The 25,879-nt window shown below is 30.1% G+C and overlaps 5 protein-coding genes across 7 annotated transcripts in view; 2 read left to right on the plus strand and 3 right to left on the minus strand.

The window, feature by feature from the left end:
- The first annotated feature begins 14 nt into the window (after positions 1-14).
- Positions 15-4,687, plus strand: LOC127062130 (transmembrane 9 superfamily member 4). Of its 3 annotated transcripts, XR_007781072.1 has the most exons (11): positions 15-181; positions 595-845; positions 918-1,064; positions 1,148-1,303; positions 1,382-1,656; positions 1,762-1,980; positions 2,061-2,218; positions 2,322-2,581; positions 2,669-2,852; positions 2,935-3,237; positions 4,448-4,687. XR_007781072.1 is itself a non-coding variant. In XM_050989825.1 (10 exons), exons 1-10 carry the CDS (start codon positions 179-181, stop codon positions 3,166-3,168), a joined length of 1,887 nt encoding a protein of 628 aa, XP_050845782.1. In that variant the 5' UTR covers positions 15-178; the 3' UTR covers positions 3,169-4,687. The 3 variants fall into 3 exon arrangements, 2 of the variants coding, with proteins under 2 accessions (XP_050845782.1, XP_050845783.1); XM_050989825.1 differs by having other exon boundaries at positions 2,935-4,687; XM_050989826.1 differs by lacking the exon at positions 15-181 and adding an exon at positions 204-435 and having other exon boundaries at positions 2,935-4,687.
- Positions 4,247-6,472, minus strand: LOC127062131 (metallophosphoesterase 1). The gene is made up of 9 exons (XM_050989827.1): positions 6,024-6,472; positions 5,802-5,947; positions 5,565-5,635; positions 5,356-5,496; positions 5,070-5,237; positions 4,897-4,982; positions 4,698-4,820; positions 4,492-4,632; positions 4,247-4,417 (listed from the first exon to the last, which is right to left on the minus strand). The coding sequence occupies exons 1-9, from the start codon at positions 6,135-6,137 to the stop codon at positions 4,247-4,249; spliced, it is 1,161 nt and encodes a 386-aa protein (XP_050845784.1). The 5' UTR covers positions 6,138-6,472.
- Positions 6,473-11,944: 5,472 nt separating this feature from the next.
- LOC127062145 (trifunctional enzyme subunit alpha, mitochondrial) lies at positions 11,945-16,403 on the plus strand. The gene is made up of 12 exons (XM_050989859.1): positions 11,945-12,050; positions 12,756-12,856; positions 12,998-13,107; positions 13,299-13,571; positions 13,670-13,920; positions 14,032-14,415; positions 14,481-14,651; positions 14,713-14,935; positions 15,025-15,234; positions 15,328-15,523; positions 15,601-15,803; positions 15,878-16,403. Exons 2-12 carry the CDS (start codon positions 12,787-12,789, stop codon positions 16,079-16,081), a joined length of 2,295 nt encoding a protein of 764 aa, XP_050845816.1. The 5' UTR covers positions 11,945-12,050; positions 12,756-12,786; the 3' UTR covers positions 16,082-16,403.
- Positions 16,404-18,610: 2,207 nt separating this feature from the next.
- On the minus strand, positions 18,611-21,220 carry LOC127062873 (Kruppel-like factor 3). Its single transcript, XM_050991816.1, has 3 exons — positions 20,970-21,220; positions 20,258-20,518; positions 18,611-20,142 (listed from the first exon to the last, which is right to left on the minus strand). The coding sequence occupies exons 1-3, from the start codon at positions 21,021-21,023 to the stop codon at positions 19,243-19,245; spliced, it is 1,215 nt and encodes a 404-aa protein (XP_050847773.1). The 5' UTR covers positions 21,024-21,220; the 3' UTR covers positions 18,611-19,242.
- A 4,020-nt stretch (positions 21,221-25,240) lies between these two features.
- LOC127062874 (U5 small nuclear ribonucleoprotein 40 kDa protein) overlaps positions 25,241-25,879 on the minus strand; it is a 1,831-nt gene continuing 1,192 nt past the window's right edge. Inside the window, exons 4-6 of the mRNA XM_050991817.1 lie at positions 25,823-25,879; positions 25,580-25,745; positions 25,241-25,497 (exon numbers count right to left, since the gene is read on the minus strand). The exon at positions 25,823-25,879 is cut by the window's right edge and continues 216 nt beyond it. Of these exons, the coding sequence (XP_050847774.1) occupies positions 25,445-25,497; positions 25,580-25,745; positions 25,823-25,879 (276 nt within the window). The 3' untranslated portion in view covers positions 25,241-25,444. The remainder of the gene's footprint in view (positions 25,498-25,579; positions 25,746-25,822) is intronic.

Consider the following 25,879-nt stretch of genomic DNA (forward strand, 5'->3'; position numbering starts at 1 on the left):
GGGATTTTTTTATAAAAACATTACTCATCGTTGGCTTACTTATCAGATGTTTCGCGAAGAACTTCAAGTATAAGTAAATATCATTTTTGACGTAAAAGTGAATAGTGTGAGTGGTTAGCAGCAAGTTGCAAGTTGTTGAGCGGCGTGACGCGCCTTTAATAAATATAAAGTTGTAGGAATGGTAGGAACGGTTTTGTGCATCGTCCTTTTAAATTAGATAATCAACACATACATACAATATATTTTCTTTATCGGAAAATATTAATATAGGATAATACAATGTATGATAAAAATAATATTTTTAGTTTACGAGTTTGGTTTGATATTTGTAATTTTAAAAATCCTGTGCTACTTCTATATCAACAAAATATTGTTATAAATTTTATTGCATTTGCAAACAAAACAAACTGGCGCTTATTTTAATTAATTATATATGTATGTGAAAAATGTTACATTTTCTATATGACATTGTACATTATATATATATATATAAAACAAGAATATATATATATATATAATTTATATTCATAAATGTTCGATAAGTTTTCTTTTAAATTTAAGTATGATATTATAAATTAATTTTTATTCAAACAGGGAAGAATAAAAAGGAATGTTTCTATCCTTGTGATAATATCTTTTTTAATTGAAACAAATGGCTTTTATGTACCGGGTGTTGCACCAGTTGAATTTAAGAAAGGACAAAAAATTGATGTTAAAGCAGTTAAAATGACAAGTACTCATACACAATTACCATATGAATATTATTCTCTTAAGTTTTGTAGACCAAAGAATGGAACATTTATTTATAAATCAGAAAATTTGGGAGAAGTATTACGTGGTGATAGGTAAGATTTAAGAATTATGTAATTTTTTACATGTTTGTTACATTTAATATTAATTTTTGTTTTTAATTCCAGGATTGTAAATACACCATATGAAGTTATGATGAAACAAGATATAAGCTGTAGACTTTTATGTCATGGACCAAATAATCCAATGACCTGGAATGAAGAAGAATCTCGATGTGCAATAGAACGTATTCAGCATGATTATTCCGTTCATTTGTAAGACAAAGTGTACATTGTTTATATTGTGTTTCTTTAGCAATTTCTATTTTATTATGTCATATTTTGCATTTTACATATAGATTAATAGATAATTTGCCAGCTGCTACGAAGAAATTTCATAAAGGAACTAACAGTGAAGTAGTTTATCATGGATATAGATTAGGAGGTGTTATAGGTGATCAAGTTTATATTAATAATCATTTAATATTGAAATTAGGATATCACGAACACGGAGAGTATGTATGATTTATGTTGTTTTATATATAATTTATTTTGTACATATGTTAGATCAATATTTGTATGCTTCTTTGTAGAAATCAATTTAGAGTAGTAGAATTTGAAGTGGAAGCTCGATCAGTTGATATAAATCAATTGAAATATGAAGGAAACACATGTATATTACCTTCTCAAACAAGCCCGCAATTTGTTAATCCTAAAAGTACTAGATTGTTATTCTTATATTCTGTGGAATGGAAAAAATCAGATGTGAGTTGGGCAAGCAGATGGGACACATATCTAGGAATGAATGACGTTGAAATTCATTGGTTCTCTATTATAAATTCACTCATTGTAGTTTTTTTTCTATATGGTAAATGAAATAACTTTTGTTTAGTTTTTTATTTTATAACTTTATTATTAACTTATAATTTTAAAGATGATATCCATTAATAATATTTAAATAATTTATCCACAGGTATTCTTACAACGATCATGGTAAGGACTCTTAGAAGAGATATAGCTCGTTATAATGCAGGTGACAGCGATAGTTTAGCTGGTTTAGATGAAACCATTGAAGAGACTGGTTGGAAATTAGTTCACGGAGATGTTTTCAGACCACCTCCCAATTCACGTTTGTTTGCTGCAGTGATAGGCAATGGCATTCAAATATTTTTTATGGCACTAATTACAATATGTAAGATAATAATAATAATTGTTTTAAATATATTTACTGCAGAATTTGTATACAGTTATATGTGTGTTGTTTATTTACAGTTTTTGCCATGCTTGGAATGCTTTCACCAGCAAGTAGAGGAGCATTAGGAACTTGTGCTATATTTTTATTTGTATTTTCTGGATCAATCGCTGGATATTTTTCCGCACGCCTCTATAAAACTATGCGAGGACGAGAATGGAGAAGAGCTGCACTATTGGTAAGTTAACAAATGTGTTTATAAAGTTGGTAATATAGATAAAATATAATCAGTAATATGACATGATTCATTTCATTGACAAATTATTTTATGAAATTTGTAGACAGCAACACTTTATCCTGGTATAGTGTTTACTACATGCTTTTTCCTAAATTTCTTCATATGGGGAAAACACAGTTCAGGAGCAGTTCCATTTACTACTATGTTAGCATTGCTTTGTCTGTGGTTTGGTATCTCACTTCCTTTAGTATATCTTGGATATTTCTTTGGTTATCGTAAACATCCATTTACACATCCTGTGAGAACAAATCAAATTCCTAGGCAAATTCCAGATCAGTTATGGTATATGAATCCAATATTCTGGTAAGTGTTTTAACATATTTTATATTAAAATCATATTTTTAATATTAATGTAGAAGAGAGCTTTACATTTTTTTTCGAATTTTTCAGTACATTGATGGCTGGTATACTACCATTTGGTGCTGTGTACATAGAATTATTCTTCATTTTGACTGCATTATGGGAAAATCAATTTTACTATCTTTTTGGATTTTTATTTTTAGTATTTTGTATTCTTGTCATTTCATGTTCTCAAATATCTATAGTTATGGTGTATTTGCAGTTATGCGCAGAAGTATGTATATTATGACATATTTTATACTATTCATATTTATATGTTTAATTAATAATTAATCGTAATCTTTATTTAATTACAGGATTATAGATGGTGGTGGAGAAGTTTTATAGTTAATGGTGGATCAGCTGTATATATGTTAGCATATTCGATTTTTTACTTTATGACCAAATTAGAAATAACAGAATTGGTTCCAACGTTGATGTATTTTGCATATACAGCTTTAATGGTGCTTACATTTTGGTTGTTAACTGGTACAATTGGCTTCTTCGCTGCATATGCTTTCATTCGAAAAATATATGCAGCAGTTAAATAGATTAGTCATAATTGTCATAAATGAACTAAGTGAGTGCTGTGCGAATGTAACTTTATCTATTTGTTCATGGTGAGTATTAGATTATTTTTTAATTGTGAGATTAAAATGAAAGCAGTATATCTGCTTGTTAAATTATGAAGCAAAATAAGAGTTAATAAAATCTAAAGTAATACATTTTATGTACGTATGTATGTATGTAAACATACATTTAAAACAACATTTACATACATAATACAAAATGCTATTAATAAATTACAAAGAACTATACATAGTTTATATGATATACATTATATGTATGTGAATTTATAAAGCTATTTTCAGTGTAAAAATCGACACATTTTTTCATGCATCACAAAAATATTATAGAAGTATTATGTTTCCTTTAAATCTAAATTGTTTAGTTTTTTAATGGTAGAAGTACTTAGGATTTATAGAAGCAGAGGAAGTATTATTTGTCAATCCTTGTAAATTGTGAAGATCAAGATAGATGCATTAGTTATTATTTATTATAATGTAATGATACCTAGTTGAATTAATTATATATATGAATTATTAGTTCGTAATATAAAAAATATCTAATTTAATATGTCATGGGTAATTTACATATTATTATGAATATCTATTTGATTAAATATGATTTGTTTACTAATAATTTTATAAACATTGTATACATTTTTAGTTATTAGTATAGTCTTTTAGTTATTAGTATATATAATTTCCATTATTATTTAATATTAATAGGATTTATAATCCTCTTTATTAAAATTATATAAATTTTTATTCATAATATAGTTATATTTTATAAATATGGCTTAATATATTTAATAATATATATTCATTATTAACAAAATGTAAACAATTAATGTGTATAGTTAAAAAAAATTTTTGTTTTATGCTATAAATAATGTAAATAACATATCTGCCCATGACATGTGTTGATGTATAATTTCTTTAATATTATTGCTTATATTCATACATTTATTAAACAATGTACAGATAAAATTTCCTTTGTCTATATTTTATTTGGAATACTAAAATAATAGAACTATAAATATGTAGAAATGTATGAAAGACCAGATTAATATTGTGGTTTCATCTTTAGAAATACAATTAGAATTGTTTTAGGTATATATTTTATAATTAAACATATGAAAATGCATGCTATACTTATTATATATATTAAGATCACAGTAGATTCAACTGGCATGTAACACTTTGATACAGAAAAATTATTTGGAGTGAATATACCCTACAACAAAATTTCATATAACTCTTGCAGAGCTATCATATTTAACAAAATATTTGATATATTAAAAAGCTTACCAACAAGAAAGATGGGTTATCGATATTTCTCCAACTAAAGGAGGGGATAGTAAATTCCAAAATATCATCTCTGTGTATTCTTCTGCAACCATAGTGAGTGTGACCATCAACAACCAGTCTTGGGTTTAAAATATCTAAAAGCTTTAAATTCATCTATTTTATATACTTAAAAATAAAACGGATAATATTTAGAATACTTTATTTACTTGTTCAGATGCTTCCTTTGACAAACATTCCCACCGTTCACGAAATTGTAAGCGTTTTATTTCATGCGGTGCTTCATCAAGTTCATTACACATTTCATCAGATGTACGGTACAATGGAAAATGCTGTAATAAAAAAAAAATATAATTTCTTTTTATTTTATACTGAATATTATTATATATAAATATATTATAAATAAACCTGAAGAAGAATAGGACGACTGTATATGGATAATTCATCATTTTTAGTGCAATTATTTCGTATTCCTTTCGCACATTTTAAGTGTTCTAAAAAAAGTATTATCTGTTTTACAAATTTACTAATAATTAAATTTTTTTAATTTATTAATATGATAATAAATTTATAAAAGTTACCAGCAACTTTATTTATTGCAATTTCTGTAGATTTACACAGAAAGCAACCATCTCCTTCTAATGCCATACTATTGATTAAGATGAAATGATTACCATTTGTGCTGATTCTTTGAACACTCGGTGCTTTCATTTTATTTACAAATCTTTGATTTGAATAAGGTGTTATGGCTAAAAAAAAATTATAGTTTACTTAAATTAAAATATTATTACTTAACACTATATAGTAAGCAGCTCTAGAAAGTAATTATTATAAATAGCTATCATAAAATATAATTGTTAAAAATACCATAATGAAATCCTATGTCGTGATTTCCAGCCATAGTAAAAAGGCGAATATCATTTGATACAGAAAACAATGAATGAAATCTTGATATATAATTGTCAAATTCTTTATCATTAGACCAATCACCTTCATCAAATATATCACCTACAATAGTTGTTAATAGTTTATATGTACAACTTCATTATTGATACCAGTATATATATTCTATATACCTAAGATAAAAATTATATCTGGTTTATGAATTGTTATTGATGTTTGAAATGCTCTGTACATTTGCCACTCTCTGAAAACAAATTATTTACTTTTATTGAACATAATAATATCAAATAATAAAAATTTATTTGATAATAATGATAAGTATAATAATTAAAAAAGTAATCTTTAATTGTTAATAATTTACAAAATATATAAATTAAATTACAATAATAAATATTATGCTGATTTATAACCTTCTCAATTTATCAAACCAGTGACCTCTTTTTGGACCAAGTAAATGAGTATCAGAAATGAATATTGCTCGTACAGGATGTTCATCGAGTTTTGGTGTATCAACAGACGAAACAGCTTTATGTGGGTCTAAGGATGGCCAGTTACACTAATTCATAAAAACCACTTAGTTTACATGTAATTAACAAATAAAGATCTATGTTATGGCATATAATTTTACTAACCTGTGAAAGCACTATATAATATATAAAGTATTCACAGAAAAACAACACAAAAATAAAAATTAATGTAAATATAAATAAATAATTATTGTAGAAACGCTTTCTTAGTATAGACATCCTTTATTATATTTTTCAGAAAAAAGTTTATAGCTAGAATAATTTAATTGTTCATTTTAAAGCAATAGTAAAATAATATTTATAATCACTGTTTAATAAAAATATTATATATAATTATTGAAATTCGTCCACTCCATGTCACTTAAAAACAGTAGTCAACAGTAGCCAACATTAGCATTCAAAATTTGGTATTCTTCAAATGTATGCAATCGCTTGTAGTTATCATACAGATGTAAATATTCATTTGTAACTATACGCAACATTAGTATTTTAATGTGTTATATAATAATGTTAAGTGATAGAGAATAGTGCTTAAAAAGATCTAATATTTGCAAATAGTTATATTTTTACATACATATATACTATGTTTAATTATTTATACGTATACATATATTTGTTTATGTGAATGCCTATATAACAAGAATGATAATAAATGTATCTTTTAGGATACATTATCTTATTATATCTGTATTTTACTTATTTTATAAATAAATAAATATATCATTTTCCTCGTTTAATGATTTAAATCTATTAACTAGAAAAAATGTTAAAATTAAAACATTCTAATTACATGACTAATATTTAGATATTAAACATTTTCTTTAATTTATTGTACATATATAATGTTTATTGTCTATATAAATATATTCAATATATATATATTCATATATATATATATATATATATATATATATATATATATATGAATTTGTCATAATCAAAAAATTCAGTTTCGAAAAAGAAATATGATATAATAATAGAGTTTTCTCCATTCTTCGAAGAAAGGCTTTCTACAAGGAAACGTCAACAGCACAAGTAGCGACACTAAGTTGTTAATGCCGGTATTAAGAAAAAATGTTACTTTTTTTAAGGTAGCAACTGGCTCTATGCTGCCAATGGCGGCATTTACAAAGAATGGCGCCTGATCGTTTTTAGTATGCTTATTTACTTAATTGTGGCCTCCCTGAATAGGAATAATAGATAGAAGTTTAATTACGATTGTTTCCGAGTAACAAAGAATACAAAAATATATAAAAAAAAATATGGATACGTGGTTGTTACATGCGTTGGAAGTGAAATCTATGGAATCAATTTAATTTAGTACATTTATTTTTTCATAAAAATATTTCAATTTAATGTAATAATATTTATGTGAACATATTATTTTTATATTTCTTTTATATTTCTTTATACAATATTTCTTATACATATAATTATTTTCCGGACGTATCCATTCCTTTATAATCCAACAAAGAGACTATTGGTTTATGATAACTGAAATATGATGTATAAATTGCAGATTTTAGATCGTTTAAATATCTGGTGAATACTGCGTTGCTTGTAGTCCCAGATTTTGTAATTGACATTACTGGATTGTTATTCATATATAAGTTAAATTTCGTACGTAGAAATTCAATTAGTGACTGTACTTCAGCTGATGCAAAATTAACGTTGAAATCCCCACTCAGAATTATGGGCATTTTATCGTAATTTTTATTAAGTAGAGCAGCACCTTCTGTGGTGTATACGAGCAAGACATTATGAATAAAATCAATAATTTGTGAAATTGATTTATTTGGTGTAATATATATAGCTACGGTGAGAATTGTTTGTCCATTCTTTAACAAACAAAAAGCTGTGCATATTTCTCCGACTGCTGTACAATTCACTGTTGAACAGTCATTTTGACATAAATTCAAATCCATATGAGCGGTGACAACGATTGTCCTGTTATTTGAATTTGTACGAATTGCAACTCCGCCATTTCTTATACCAGGCCTATTGAATTGGACGATGAAATTAAAATTGTCTAGATTGTCTAGTTGTTCTTCGTTGTTCAAACATGTTTCTGAGAGTAGCAAAATCTTTGATTTTTGTACAATAACATCGTTGAAATTTGTGATACGATCTTTTAGACTTTTGCAATTGAATAAAAATATTGATAGATTCGATCTGTTGGAGATGAAATCTAACAATACTTTGTCTACTGCATTTAATTTATTGAATGCCATCCGCATCAGTCCATAAAATCGGTTAATAGTTGTTAGATTTTCTCTTTCTCTATCAATAACCCCGAGTTCATTTGAAGTTGCAACTGTTAGATCACGATTTATTTCCATATTTTCGTTGTTATATAACTGCTGAAATGTGCCAGGCTTTACTTGATAGTGAATAAAATCTTGTACATCAGCTTCATCATCAAGAATTTCCGCTTCACGACATAATTGTTTACAAATTTCGATTGTTTCTTGAATATTCAAATCGTATTCAAACTCTTTGCGCTTTCGTAGAATCAAATCTTTATTCTTATCGTAAAGTCCAATGAATTTCATTTCTGCAAGAATTTCATTTTCTTCGTTCCTGAATGGTAAATGTAGAGTGACCATTTCTCGTCTATATTCATCGAAATCTGTATCTATGTCGTAATTTCGATAACGTATTACGCGTGGTTCCTTTCGTTTTACGTATGTATTATTCGCATTCCGTACGTAATTTGCAACAAATTGTGCAAGCGAGATGTTTTCAAATTCCTCAGGCCTATTTTCATACTTATCGAACCAATTTTCCTTCCAAATATCTATTGATTCATAGTCTAAATCCTCACGTGCCAATTCTTCTTGAGTTCTTTGAATCCTTTGCCGTTCAATTGGCCTTGAAGTTGGTATGTAAGCTATAACGGTAGAACTTTTTGACATTGGTTCGCGTAATAAATACCAAGCAGCTTCCTGACTAGTAATTTCAACTGTATGAAGCATGTCTACACTCATTTTTCTAGTGATCTCAACAATATCGAATTCGGGATGCTCAATCATTATTTCTATAATCTGACGTTGCAAATTACTGATGCCTTTATTAGTTTTACTTATATATTCCGCAACATAAGCAGCACAAGAATATTCCTCTAAGATGAATTGAATATCGATATTCGATTGTAAGACGTTTAAGATAAAAGGATTAAACGTATTATGCCATTTCTCAGAAGGTTCTCGTTTAACAAAAACCGTAGGTCGAGTAATTCCAGCTCGAAGTATATTTGTATAATGTTCGTCAGAAAAAATGTGATTGTCCTTATAAAATGCATTTATATCCCGATAATCGCAGGTTGCCAAGTTAGTTCTGATACTCTTGTAATCTCGAACATATTCGGCAAATCCAGGTTCCTCTTTTTTCATGGGTTTTAAAATTATTGTTGAACGACAAGGCATAAATGGCGCTTCAAATCGATATTTCTGCGTTTTATTTGCAGTGACTTTGTTATTATGCGAAGGTATATCTGTAAAAGTATGTCTATTGGTTTGGAACTTGATATTTCCTGATGATTCTTTTGCGGACACAGAAACGAGATTATCAATCAAAGAAATCGCATTCTGTTTATCAGTACCAAGCATATCCTTTGGAGCGTTTTCAAGCCATAGTAAAATGTGTGCATGAGGACTATCGCAATGCTGGAATTCAATTCGTTTAAAATAATGGATCACGCGGTATTTCCCGAACGGATTACACTTCTTCGATTGCAGCAAACTTATCAGTACGTTTACAAGTTTGTTAAAATATATCGCACAAGTGACTGCATCCTCATTAATCAGGGTGCTTTTCTGAATATAACTCAACTGAGATACCATTTTCTCTGAAATCTCGTTACCGTTATTCTTCAATTTATATAAAATTTGAAGTAAATGAACCCAACCGATTTCATTGGCTTTTAGTGTCAAAAACATCGTAGGTTTTCCCAATTGTCTTATCATGGCGAATAAATCACTTTTTCGTTCGGCCCAGTACCAATTTGAATTTGGTATGCATCTAAGAAAGGCATGGTTATTTTCTAGGCAATGATTGATATATTTTCCTGATTCAATTTGCTCTCGTGTTATATTAAAATCTTTATCGATATGTTTGAAAGCGATTGTAAGAATATGAAAAATTGTCAGTTTCATAATTTTCATTGCCACATAAAGCAGATGATATGGGGTTACTCCACGACGATCGGATCGTTTTAGTTCACTTTTAACCATCATGAAAGGTGTAACACGTAATCCTTCTTTGAATATTCTGGACTGGCCAAAGTAAATATTGGGGAAAGATAATTCTTCTGCATGTTCATCGAATAATACGTCGTGTGATACGTTTCTATCCCCTGGTGTTATTTGAAGATATTTTTCATTATTCCATAACAGCGTTTGTTGTTGTCCAATAAGACTTTCTCTATCACATTCGATAGGAATGTCTTCACTTACTTCATCTCTTTGTACATCAATCTTATCCGTATTATCAAAAAAAGATTGATTAATTGTAATATCGTAAGAACGGTAGAGAGGGGTTGTCGTTAAATATTGTAACCATATTTTAATGTTATGTTTGTTAACAAAACCCATTAAGTAGCTTGATCTATGAATGTTTTTTTTTTTAATATGAACATTGATGCAATGATCATTATCAATATTTCTTGGTAACTGACGTACAATATTATTTACTGAGACAGGAATATTTATAATTTGTCCGAAAATCCCATTTTGTTTATGAACATGACGCAATCGTCGGATTTGTATAAATGGTATGTATGGGGAAATGAGTCTTTCCGATACTAAATCTAATTCGGGAAGATGAGATGGTTTTTGTGGGTACACAAAACCATTGGATGTTGAATAAATAGGGATGTGTCCGCGACTTAGAGATTTAATGCAATCTTTACACGCCATTACAGTATCCAAATTAACTCTCGGAAATTCTGCGATCAACAATTGTTGATCTTCTGAAGTAATTTTTTTCAGATCATTTTTAAACCACAATTGATCACAAATTCCACATGAAAAGCCAAACGGATTGTCTGAAAATTTCTCTTGAAATTTTCGATGAGCGTTACTATTGGCATTGAAATTTATATAAGGTATCCTTGGCTCAATAGAGCTTAATAAAGTGTTATTAGACATCTCGTTATTTGTAGATGTATTAGCTGTATTGTTAACATTATCGATAATCGATGATTGAGCGCTTAATATTGTTGATGTTAATGCAATTTCATTTTTCAACGCCTTTTGATGCGCTTGAAATTTTCTTCGACGCTGTAGGGTATTTTTTTGGGGGGGATTTTTTGTACGCTGTCTTCCACGGAATGATTTTACGCGTTCTATATTTGTTATTTTCGGCATTATTAATTTTGTCAATTAATATTTGTAAATTAATATAACATTAAATGCAAAATGACATAATAACAATTATAATACAAATCGAAAATGTGTAATTCACTAAATAGAATATACGAGGAACTTTTATATAAAACGCATATAACTTACTCCCTATCACGATAGAGACGAACTGAGAAGGAAACAAACATATAAAACGCGCATGTCCTACTTTATTGAATCACTCAGGAGTGGGGAAAAATGGAATTATTCTTTTTAAACATCAATTTATTAATAAGCGTCGTATGAAACGGAATTATGAAACTAAGCATATTAACTATATTGAGACTTCTCTTCGTGTTCTCATTTTCATTTCATTTTAATTCCTAATTAATTAATTCGCATTACCGTGTCATATGAAATTTCATTTTAAAAATATATGATTGATTATAATACTTTAAATACTATCGTTTCAAAGTTTTAAGATAAAGGCGGAAACTCGATTGGATATTCTTTATTTTCTTTTATTTTTTCTACCCTAACCTACATAAATTGTAGATTGCTCATTGGCTAAAGTCGTTACTCGCTATCTATTCGATTAGCCAATCAGCAATGAGAATCATCAGTGTGCGAAAAAGAGGATCGTATCTCCTGGTGGAATGTAAAGCAAGTTCGTCCTAACGCCATCTATTGTGAAATACTTTTCGCATACTTATTTCGACAGATTTCATAAATATTTTATATTCTTGTTATCAATATTCTATTTTTACTGCAAAGTAGTTGTTGTTAGTAGGTAAATATATATAGATATATTGATCAAGGGATACAAAATAAAACTAATGACGACAACAATGAACATTCTTTCTTTTAATTATTAATCACTTTTCATCGATTGTTATATCGTATAATTTTAGAATTTATAGAAAATTTTTTTAATTCTTATCTTTAAGAACTATTAATAATCATAAAATCTTTGCTTTAATATCAATTTATTTGTTTTTTTTTTGCATCAAAGTCTATTAACATTGGTGTGATCGATAAATTATTTCGAAATTGTTAATATTCCATATTTTAATAAATAATATAAAATTTTATGTCCATATATAATAATATAATATAGTATAGAGCTGATCTTATTTTTAATATATATTTTCGATATAATAGATATTTTTTTTACACATACAGATACACGCACGTTATATTAGAATGATATTAAATTTTCACTCACAATTAGTTCATATTTCTGACATTTGAAGCAAAAATGATGTTTCGGTTATCGACTAATATGAAAGTATTCTAAGTTACGTTATTATCTCCTCAAATTTTATCGTTGGTCGATGGGTTACAGTTGTAATCAAAAAAAAAAAAAAATTTCTTCTTTATCGGTTGTAATATCATTTTTAAGAAGTACGTGCAGGTTCTAGACTAATATAGGATTGAATTGTACTGAACTTTGTACTCAGGGCTGTTGGTATTTCTTTTTCATGAATGTGAATAGCAATAGTACAGTTAGTTTGGAATAAGAAAACATGGCAAATTATAGAATATTTGGAGCACTTACGCGTTTTTCACGTAAAAACGTTAATTTTATATATACAGGTGATTATGAAAAATGGAATTTTTTTATATGCACTTTAATTTGATAAATGAAAAAATTGATAATAATAAAGTTGATATTGTTGCATAAATTGTTTTTAATTTATTATTATAATATATATATATTGTTTAATACTTTTACAGTGATACCACAACCTTTAAGAACACTTACAAGTATGCCAAGCAAAAAACATTTTAAATGTAAAGTTGTTGACGATGTAGCAGTTATTACTTTAGATTCCCCAGGGACTAAGGTATAATATTATATTGTATGTTTTTTTGTTGAATTTATTCAAATATTTATATAAAATATTAAAGATATGTTTAAAATATAATTATGAATATTATATTAATTTAAGATATGATAAACTTTTAATAGAGACTAAAATAGTATTATATAATTTCTTAATCTTAAATGTTTTAATAATCTAAATATTTTTAATAGGTAAATACATTAAATTCAGAAGTAATGGAAGAAATAACTGCTGTTTTAAAGGATATAAAAGATAATAGTTCTGTTAAATCTGCTGTCTTGATAAGCGGCAAACCAGGTAGTTTTATAGCAGGAGCAGATTTAACTATGTTACAAAAGTGTTTAACAGAAGAAGATGGTTACAATATATCTAAGAGTGGTCAACAAATTTTAAATAATATAGCAGAAAGTAAAAAGCCAATTGTAGCAGCTATTCAAGGAGGTTGTCTTGGTGGTGGTTTGGAGGTATATTTCAGTTTTTTTTTTTTAAATAAATAGAAAAGAAATATTGATTTTGAAAACAATTGGTTGAAATTTTTATTTTAATTTTTTTTTTTATGTAGGTTGCATTGGCATGTCATTATCGAATTGCTGTTAATGATACCAAAACTGGTCTAGGTTTACCAGAAGTAATGGTTGGCCTTCTTCCCGGTGCAGGAGGTACACAACGGTTGCCTAAACTTATTTCTGTTCCAAATGTGCTTGATATGACTCTTATTGGCAAAACTTTTAAAGCAAAGAAAGCTAAAACAGTTGGATTAGTTGATATGTTGGTTAATCATCTTGGTCCAGGTGTTGCATCGTCTGAAGAAAAGTATGTTGAAAATGATTGGAAAATCATAAATCATATAAATTGTATATATTTTGGATATATATGACGTAAACTTAATATAAAATATGGATAATTATGGATATTTTATTACAGTACTAGACATTATTTGGAAGAAATTGCTATAAAGGCTGCCAAAGATATAGCAAATGGAAATTTGAAAGTTGATCGTAATCCAAAGTCAATACAAAATAAAATTATGAATTATGCTTTAACTTTTGACTTTGTAAAAGACCAAATATTTAAGAGAGCAAAAGCTCAAGTTATGAAAATGACAGGAGGACTATATCCTGCACCTTTGAAAATTTTAGAGGTAGTTCGTACCGGTTTAGATAAAGGACCAACCGTAGGTTCTGAAGCAGAAGCCAAAGCTTTTGGTCAATTAGCAATTACTCCCCAGTGCAAAGGTCTTACAAGTCTCTTTTTTGGGCAAACTGCTTGTAAAAGAAATCGTTTTGGAGTACCAAAGAATGCTGTCAAGTACGTCTTTATTTTATAAATTAGTTTTTATATTTATGAGAATAATGTTTATTATGCATGCGCAGAAAATTATCTGTTATTGGTGCTGGTTTGATGGGTGCGGGTATTGCGCAAGTAAGCATTGACAAAGGATTTGATGTTATTTTGAAAGATACTAATGAAGCAGGATTGTTCCGTGGAGTGGGTCAAATTCAAAAGGGTTTAGATAATGCTGTCAAAAGACATCGTCTTACCAGGTTTGCATAAAAATGAATAATATTTTATAATAAGAATTTAAAAGTATAACATATCTTTCAGAATCCAAAAAGATAAATATTTGGCTAATCTTGAGCCCACGTTACAATACGATTTATTCAAAAATTCAGATTTAGTTATTGAAGCAGTTTTTGAAGATATTGCTGTTAAACATAAAGTCATAAAAGAAATCGAGGCACATGCTCCAGAATATTGCATTATCGCAACGAATACATCCGCGATTCCTATTGCGAAGATTGCTGCTGGAAGTAGTCGACCAGAAAAAGTATGCTTATTATTATTATTATTATTATTATAAAATAAAGTTAAATGTTTTTCTTATTTAATATATAATAATACATTTATTGTGTGTAGGTGATCGGCATGCATTATTTCTCACCAGTAGATAAGATGCAATTATTGGAAATAATTACACATAAGGGTACAGCAGATGAAACTATAAAAGCAGCTGTAGAAGTTGGTTTGAAACAAGGCAAGACTGTTATTACGGTTGGAGATGGACCTGGATTTTACACCACAAGAATACTCTCTGCCATGATTTCAGAAGCAATTAGATTGATGCAGGTGGAGAAATATTATTGTTTGTTTAATTATTAAAAAATTCTATGTAATAATTAGTAATAATATTTATATGAATAACGCAATATTTGGATATAGGAAGGTGTTGATCCTGTAATTTTGGACAAGTTGACCAAATCATTTGGATTTCCTGTAGGTGCAGCAACTTTATCTGATGAAGTGGGTATCGATGTAGGAGCACATATTAGTGTAGATTTAGGAAAAGCTTTGGGTGAACGTTTTACAGGAGGAAACGCGAATATTATGTTAGATATGGTCAAAGCTGGCTTCCTTGGTAATTATTTACATTTGCTTGTTCATCATCACTCTATTGTTAATTCACAAAATTATGAAATATCTTTTTCTTACTAGGCCGTAAATCGGGCAAAGGCATATTCGTATACGAAAAGAATACGAAGAACAAAGATGTTAATCTCGAGGCATTAAATATTTTGAAAAAATATGCAACTGAGCCTAAAGGAAGTACTTCTCTTGAAGATCGTCAAATGAGAATGGTATCTCGATTTGTTAACGAAGCGGTACTTTGTTTAGAAGAGAATATCTTAGCAAATCCTGTAAGTAATTTTAATAATTTATGACGAGAGCTTATTTGCTTTGTATGATAACGCATAATTTTAATCGTTTCTAGTTGGAAGGAGATGTGGGTGCCGTCTTTGGATTAGGTTTTCCACCATTCACTGGTGGACCTTTTAGATGGGTAGATTCATATGGAGCACACAGACTAGTAAAAAAGATGGAAGAATTCCAAAGTCATTATGGCCTTGCTTTTAAACCGTGCCAAACATTATACGATATGGCATCTGATTCGACGAAAAAATTCCATAAACAATAAAAATGTCAAATACTTGTAACTTTTATTTAATATTAAGTACACAAGCATTTATCTTCCAAATAAGCACTATATTCTGGCAAACTATTTACAGCGTGTTTTAACATTATACTTGCTATATTATTTTTTAATGGTGCAATTTATACTGTTGTATAGTTTATAAAATCTTTTATAATTTTTATATGATCATCCTATATTGTTGTCATATGTATGTATATATACATATTATAATAACTTTATTCTTGTAGAAAGTTGATAAAGTGTAAACGTATATATATCGGAAATATGTTCTAATGAAATATAGTGCTATTATTTTACTATACAACCATTAGAAATGTGATTATTGAATGCATTCACTACCAGTATCCTATAAATATTCTATGCTTGTAAATGCGAATCAATTCTTAACTGCATAGCAATGTCAGTAAACCTGTTTTGTATATATTTTTTATTTGTTCAGTATGAATATACATACGTAAAGATGGAAATATAATTTGATGCAACATCAGAAGAGTATTGCACTTTCGTTTTCATGAATAATTAAGTACACGTTGCTAAAAAAAAAGATCTTGTTTATCTATCTCGATTACATTAACGTTAAACAAATATTAATTACAGAAAAGTAATAATTTTTTTTCCGTTTACTCGTACTTACAATAAATGTTGCAATTTTAGTTTTTTGAATATATATAACACTTCGTTTAAGCGATTATATTAATTTATATACCTGTTTTTCTCTAGTACAATATATCTGCAAAGTATATAATCTTAGTCATTGAAAATCTGTTAATGCTATGGAAACGTTTTTCTTTTTACATAAATTCTTTTTTATTACAAATAACTTTTATAAAAAGTAATTTATATATGTATATATATATATATATATATATATATATATATATATAATTTATACAGGTAATCGGTAAGACATTTTACATCATCTACAAGTTTCCTGTGCCTGTTTATAATATATACGACGTTAAAAGAGACCAAGTCCTTGGCTGATGCAAGAAAGCAGGAGATTTCACGAGATACCTTTGATAAGATTTCTCCCGTTTGACCGGTAAATTATTACCCTATTCTAGTAAACTAAAGAATACCAAGAGTAAAATAGATTTGACGACTACCAAAGATTCCGAAGTCTATAATTTATCAATTTTCTTTTATCATTACGTCTTCGAGCTTTCGAGCAAGAAGATAAGAGATCTGTAATTATCAATGCCAAAACATATTATTTATAGACGTATGTAATTAGCTTTAAAAGACAAAAATGAAATATAATTATGATTCATCACCGTTTAGAAATATTAGAAAGTAATGATCGATTTAAAGCAAATATTTTTTGAAATTTCTACAATAATTCAACGTGTATCGATTGACTTATGAAAATATAATACAATTAATAGATTTAACATGTATTCGTACTTGTTATCGCACCATCGTCTGATAACATTCTATTGACATTGTTTAAAGTCTGGAGACATGAGTGATTATAGGACTACAGCGCAAATAGCTGTGATTCCGATCACGTATCAATGAAAAAATGTTGACTTTCGTACTACCTTCTGTTTATATTTGCGATTATATGCTATTAATAATATACTTTTTCTCTCAACATATACAATCGAATTCGATTAATATTACGTGTTATGCAACGTTATCGAACGATTTTATCAGCGTTATTTATTAATATGCACAAATATGTACGCAACAACTTATCATTGGCTCAGTATAGTATCGTGTTACTTTTACATTCGTTCGTATTTATAACAAGTAGTTCTATTCTCTTTATAACAAAATAAAAAAATAATAATAAAAAAAAAGAAAGATAAAAGCAAAAAAAGTACATGTGTAAAGAGAAAGTTTGTATCTGAAATATCAAATTCGTAAGGAACTTGTTTCACACATGTAATGTACATTTCTAACGGTATCGAGTCGTGAAAGAAAATAATTGCATAACTTCGTATTTTTTCAATTTGATCTTTTTTTTTGGGATATATCTTTGATTAGAGCCATATGGATACTAATCGATGATGTCCGATATCGTGTATAGTACCTACGTATCTACACGCGCTAAAATCGTCGATCGTTCGCATGACGCGTGATGGAAACTTTTCGTGGCCGATACAAAATAAAAGGGAAATCACTTTTCTACCGCGAACTTCTCCATGAATCATCAATGAATGTTATAAATGTATTTAGCATATTCACTATTCATGATTTATACACCTAATGATGACGTACATATTTATTATATGTAAAGAAAGTGTATGGTGCGGCGGTCTTGCGTTTTTTTTTTTATGCTATTGGAATTACGTGAAAATGTTGGATTGTCTGGAAGATTTAAAGCGATTTTTAATAGAATCAAATATTATTTTTGCATTTCCATTTCCATAAAAAATATTTTATGAGATAATTAATAAATTGTCCAGTGTATTGTTAAGAAAAGTTTCATCGAAGGAAGACAATGATCTATCGATCGGCGAGAAGTAGGATAAGGTGCGGCGAAAAACAAATGCTCAACTACATCGATTTATGAAAGTATAGAAGTCATTTAATTAATTTCCATTTGTGTATAAAAATTCTTTATCTTTACATTAAAGAAGTCTTACATCGTTGCAAGGAAAAAAAGGTATTTTATTACCTTCTCCTTGGGCGGTGATATATAATCTATAATTATAATGCCTATCGACGATCGTTAACAAAGTCGTAATGTTAGCATAGTTCATTAACATATCTGTTATTTACATGAATTGTTTAAACAGTTTATCTCCTTTAAATAAATACTCTTTATTTCACGATCAGTCAAAGACAACGATCACAGATCACAGACACACTTAGGTACTTGGTTCAATACTCTTCTCCTTTATCCCGCTCTCTTTCTATATTTCTCTGACATTCGTCATTAAGTACATCTTCTCATATTTTATAATTCCTTCATTGAATGAAAGATTTTTTAGAAGCACGACAGGAAGATTATCCGACGAAAGATTTTTTCGACGTCGGATTTTTGAACTTTAAGAAGGTAACGAAAGGGTTACCGCTACCTGCAAATAGCTTCTATCCAAGGGATAAGAAGGAAACGAATATTCGACGTTTCTTTTTCCCTTCGATCTCTCTTTTTTTGCAAAAAGTATTCCGACAAAACATCAAGCTTGCTGCTGTCAGGCTGCAAGCTGTGGCGGTAGAATTCGATGAGTCGGTGGCGTTATTCTTGGCGCGATAACAGGCAAGATACTAAGCCTAACACCAGATGCCGTTTGCATTTGATTACTACCATTGCTATTCGAAGACGAGGAGGAAGTCCTTTCCCTGGTATGACGTTTAACGTGTTTAGCCAAGTGATCGCTTCTCATGAATCTTCTCTGGCAAATCGTGCAAGCGAATTTCTTTTCTCCTGTGTGAGTCCTTTTGTGTCTGGAGAGTTCGTCGCTGCGTGAGAAACGTCTGTTGCAATCCTCGTACGGACAGGGAAAGGGTCGTTCTCCGGTATGAGTGCGCATGTGCGCTTTCAGGTGAGAAGATTTGAAATAATTTTTGCCGCAGCCGGGATATTCACATTCGTAGACGCGTCTTCGTGCTGCTGATTCATTACAGTGAACGTTTCCTCTCGTGGTTCCTACGGTATTAGCTCGAGTCGACGTACTCGCAGTGACCAACAATAACGGAGTCTGTGGTAATACCAATGACGATCCTAAAATTCCAGTTACCATGATCGGTGCTGGTTTCGGGGCAAGTGGTTGTAACTTGGCCTGACCGGTCTCACGATCGGTATTTTTGTTATTCACGATTATCTCCTCCTTTTTCAAGCTCATTTTAAACTTGAGACTTTTCAAGACGTTTACTTCCGTCGAGTTACCACTCGAACGCACGTCCGAGCTCTTACTGCTGCTTTCGACGGTACGTTGCCGTATTATCGTACTTGGTACCCATTCGGACGGGCAAGAATCGGGCAGCTTCGTAGGTATACTGGCTGGACTGCAAGTTCCGTCACGATTGGCGCGCATTATGACTGACACTCGAGTTGCCTCAGGACTGGGTGGTGGTGTTCCATAAAGAAGCAACTATAAGAATCAAAGTTTATCTTAGAGAAAATAGTTTCTATGTGTATTCGAAATTCAAACGAATGCTCGAAAGTCACGAGATTTGTGTATTTATTAAATTTACGTTTATATTTACCTTGGCTAATTCGCATTGTTCAATGTAACGTCGTTTCCGTGGCGGCTCATCTTCCTCCGAATCGGAGGGCTGAGGAGTAAGAGGCAAGTTTAGTTGCGGATTTTCATGATCGCGCTTTGTCGCATTCGCTTCGGTTGCCACCGTCATTGCCGCCTCCTCCGCCGCCTTCGCCACCTCCGCTTTTGCGGTCATCGCCGTCTTTTGCAATAGCTTGTCTCCTAACAAAGCTGCGACACTGAATGACGACTGTAGTGGCTCGATCTGCGAGAATAAATGGGAATATCAGTTATCATTTCTCACGAGTTAATTTCCTTCTTTTTATCGAAGAAGAAAGAAACGACGAAAGAGAAATTTATATCTACGCGAGTTCTTTCTGCGTAGTAATAAAAGAATATATTAAAAATTTTCTTTCTTTTTTCCTCGATTTGCTCGAGTATAGCAGAATATTTCAAATTTGAAGTCGTTAGAGATAAACGTGCTCAGGATACGAACATAGAATCTAATCAAAATATATAAAAGACAAGAGAAATATCAAGGCGGAGGAATAAGTACGAGTTAATGAAATTAGCGTTAATACGATTTAACAACGTCGGAGTAACGAAAATCCGTATTACGACGCGACACCGAAAACGCGTTGTAGAAACATGTTCGTATTTCGCGGGCGTCGGTCGACAGATTATACGGCGGTATATTTAATTTTGTTTCGACTTACGTGCTTGAACTGGGGCGAGGCTGGTGGAGACAGGGGAGTTTGATTCGCGTCCATCTTTTCTTAGCTCCGTTTATAATAAAGTTCAAAATCAATGCGAAGCTTCTTCTGGAACGCACCAACGTTTTCTCATTTACGGAAATGTAATGAGCTCGCGTAGTACAAAATGGGAGTGCAAACTCGATCTAACGGACGTCTGGTAGCGCAATGAAGCTTTCTCAGGTCGGTAGTCCCGACGTGTGCCCAGTTAGTTGCGTCTGATCATGTGGCCGTGTAGTTTGTTGGCCAATAGTGTGGAGGGGCTCGCCATACTCGACCAATCCTGTAAGACCGATCAGTCGTTCAACGCGTGATCACAGGCGTGTTGTTCACGTGCTCGCGACCTGACTGAGGCCGTGATCATGACGTCACACTGCGTGCCGCGCACGCTCGATACGTCATGCCGTCACGACGCGCCCCGAATGCCCCAAACGCCTCGAGCGTCCTGTAACTTCGACCCTCTTCGTACTCCTCCCTCTTGTTTGTTCATACACGCACGCACGCACACGTGCGTACTCTCTCTCTCTCTCTCTCTCTCTCTCCTTTTTTTGCTTCTCATTTTCTAGTATTTACGTTCTCTTCTCTTACGATCATCTTGTCGTACACCAAGGAGACACACGGCGAGCCTCCAAATTGTCGACGGCATCAATCCCTACCTCCTCTCGTCCAGCCTATTCACTCTACGTAACTTTGCTTTCATTCTGTCTTTCGGAGCAAAGTTCGCTTTCTTTCTTTTTTATTTACTTATCAAAAAATCGTCAACAGACTTTCCTACGTGTTAAATTGCATTTATTTATTTCATTGTGTAAGAGAAGATTGTTGGAGTTGTAGCTGTTCCGATTTTGAGTTCCGATAAGCGGAACCGTTCATATCGCGAAACCTTCTATAGTCATATAGAAAATGATTTTATTTGCACGAGATTCCTTTCTAATCTGATAATATCTGATAAGCAGTAAATCTTAGAAATATAAGATTAATATTTGTGAATCGACTTCGTTTTTTTTTCTTTCTCTTTCTTTCTTTCTTTCTTTTTTTTTCAATTGGAATTTTTGTTCTACTTAAGAACGAATCTCTTTACTGAAATATTTTCTCGTTCATCTTTGATTTTCCGAGATGTTTAACAAAATAAACATCTTCAGATTTTTGGAATTTAAAAGATGTCAATAAACGATAGTTTTAAAAGTACGAAAGATAAAAAAATGTTTGTTTCGTGTTAATAAATTTAATTCTTAGGATTATTTGTGTACTGTTATGTATGAAACACGAAGTGTTTAATTCGTGTGTTTATTATTTCCTACTTCTTCTCATGCAAATACATGTCTGTGTACATGTAATATAAACATTAAAGCGTATAAATGAATAAATATAAGAAATTTGTTTTGAAACATTTTTTATCCTTTGTACTTTTCCTTAAAAATTGCTATATTTCGCTAAATATTTCAGAAAATTGAAGATTGATAAAGAATTCTTTCGAACCAAGGATACTTGTTCTTTTATGTAGAATATGTTGGCGTTATGGAAAAATGAGATCCCTAGAAAAATTTATAGGAATTTATATAAAAATTATATAAATTATTATATAAAAATTTGTAGCATTTGATTGTAATATTCGGTATAAACTGTAGTATCAATATATATTAAACTTAAACATATATACATATGTATGCACGTGCGCAAGCACTTCGACCGAAGGTCATATATAACCAATCGAAAACTCTATACTTGATATGTTAAATCTGGATTTTCTAGGGTAGCGTTTTCTCAACCTTTTTCTATAACTTCACAAATCTTAAAATTTTAATGTAACATTGATTATTTTATAAGTTAGATAGATATTAATAATAAATAAATTAAGTAAGTAAATATGCAAGTTAAGAAAACAAAACGAACATTTATTTTTGAATTTTAATTACGTAAAATAAAACGCATGAAAATAATAAAATAATATTAATTTTCATAATTTTTTAGGGAACTTATTGATTTTTCACGGAATCCCAATATATCGTAAAAATTGGTTTGGGTAACGCTGTTCTAGGGCTTGTAGCGCAGAAACGGCTCATAGAATCAAGTTGTGTTAAGATATTTGTTCGGAATGACTAAAGAAATACAATATATTTAAAAATTAGACAAATTTGCAGAAAGTTTTTTGAACGTGTTTTGCTATGAAAATAGAATAGGGTTTTTTACATAGAATTCGACGTTGTGCGACGAATAATTACATTTTTCTAACAATAAATATATTATTTTAGGAGAATGACGAACAAATGTGTGAAAATAGAGAAAAGTAGAAAGAGAATTCGTCGAGTGTCAATAGAAAGCCACTTCGAAATTTCGCGTGATTCTTGCATACATATCTGCAGTCATTAAGAGGTACTATGGTGAATATCACAAGAGTACTGAGAAATGAAAGCTTTTATAATTCTATGTATTCGACTAAAAACGAAAGATAAAATAAAAAATTTGGACAATTCCATAATTTCAATTATGTAATTCGATTAATCTATTAACTGTATAGCTCTATTTTCATATGCTTAAATTCATTGATATTATTGGCAAAATTTAAACTATTAACTGTGTTTAAGAAGTATACTATCATATATAGCAATTTTTTGTTATGACGTATATACTTATCATGCGGAAGAAAATTACTTTTTGCCATTATTTACTGAAATTATAATTACAGTAAAAGCATATTCGTAAATTTAAAACATTGTAGAATATATTTTTGATAAGAACGATATTAAAAAATAAAAACAAATTAAATAATTTTCTTGAGAAAACTGCATATAATGTTAAAATATCTTAAATATGTTAAATATATATTAGCAAGATGAACTTGCAAAAGTGAACTGGGACAATTTCCATAAGAAAGATCCTTGCCAGAAACATTTTGAAAAAGCGTCAAATCTTTAATCTCCCTTTTAAGAGTAATATGAAAATTAAAACCATAAAATTTATCAATTTTTTCTCAGTTACTATTAAAAATATTTATACGAAATAAAACGAAAAAAGAAGCACAATCTAGTTTTATAACATATAGTTTTTAGAAAGGTAGATCAAGAATTAAGAGTACAAGGAAGAAATATTTTTTTAGTGTGATATTTGTAAACAATTCCTTGAATTGAAAACCGATAAAAAAATCTAGGACAATGTTCGAACAAGACGGAACAGGGAAGGACAGGATTGAATAGAATTGAGTAAAATCGAATAGGTTCAAATAGGTTCAAATTGAATCGAATAATAGTGGATAAAATCAGATAGGATTGAATAGGACTGAATAGAATCCAGTAGAATTGAAGAGGATAGAATAGGATCAAATAGGATCAAATAATACCGAATAAGATTGAATAGGATCAAAGAGAATCGAATAGAATCGAATAAGATAAAATAGGATTGAACAAATCCCAATCGAATCAAATAAGAGCTGATAGTATCAGATCAAAGAAAAGAGCGAAATTTGTTATGGTTGGGTCGAGTTTCATCTGGCTTGGATAGAATTGGATCGACTTGGTTCGGTCCGATCTATCCCAGCTTCTCTCGGCACAGTTTGACTCGGTTCAGCCCGGACCAATTCTAAGCTCGGTTTAGATCAGTTTGGTTTGACTCGGTTCGACTTGACTCGGTACAGCTTGGTTCGGTCGAATTTGGTTTTTGTCTGAGGTTGCATATGGCATCTTCGGCAATTTTCGAGTACTGTCAGTCTCATCCGAAGATTGCCGAAAATATCCGATGATACTCGAACATCGTCGAAGATACTCGAAGCTGCCAAAGATATCTTTATCCCGACCAAAGACAATCAGAAACGATTTTTTACTATCTTGTCGATCTGACAGTATCCACTGTTCAAACTTACTTGATTTCTATCGACCAATCCTATTCGATCCTATACGTTTGAACAGCCCTGTTCAAACCTATTCGATTCTATTAGATCCTATTAGAACCTATTCGATCCCATTTGATCTATGAGGCTTTATACGGTCTTATTCAGATCTATTCGACTCTGTACGATCTTATTTTGTCGTATTCAATCCTATTTAATCCTATTCTATTTTATATGATCGTACTGAAACAATTTTTTCTCAAAGTAATGTTTCTCAGAGTAATGATTTTTTTTCAGAATAATGTCTCCTAATACCTACATACGTGTTATATGTCTCTAAAGTCTGGGGGTATTATTATTTTTATTTCTTAAGTAAGTAACAATGAATAGGCAAGTAGTAGTAAAGCTCAAAGAGTATGGTAGAGAATTACGTTTATAGATGTCAGTACATTCGTTCGATTAAAATTTTTGCGCTGATGATAAACAAGAGAATAATATTATCGACGGACGAATATGTATATTATTCGTGATGATGACTAATTTACGTTCATTTTTTTCAATAAAAGACAAATTGTAGTACTCGTTTGTATATACAAAAGTATAATTTATAAAGTATTGATTATGTTTCGATTTCTCCTATATATATTTGTTTGTCACTTGATCCAGAGCACACTGAAAAATATAATTATTTTGTTACATAGTTCTATATTTTGATATATATGCATTCAAAGTTTATAATGAAAGAAAATATTACCTATTGGTTCCTTTGGATGAAAATCAACGTCATTTACAGAGCCATTATGTCCAGGTAATTTATATAATATTCTACGACTAGTGGTATCCCAAATATATTGAAATCTGTCTGATGAACCGGCTGATACTTTACTACCATCTGGAGACCATGCGCATCTTTGAAGATTCTATAAATGAATATTTCAATTAAGCAAATTTTATTTTTATTAATTATATACTATCTATAGTTCCAATGTTTTTATACTTTTTCGAAATTATGTTGATGACCAGACAGGATTTTCACGCAACGTTCGTATGGAGC

This window comes from Vespula vulgaris, chromosome 3, assembly GCF_905475345.1.
Source record: "Vespula vulgaris chromosome 3, iyVesVulg1.1, whole genome shotgun sequence".
In the NCBI taxonomy this organism is placed as follows: Eukaryota; Metazoa; Arthropoda; class Insecta; order Hymenoptera; family Vespidae; genus Vespula; species Vespula vulgaris.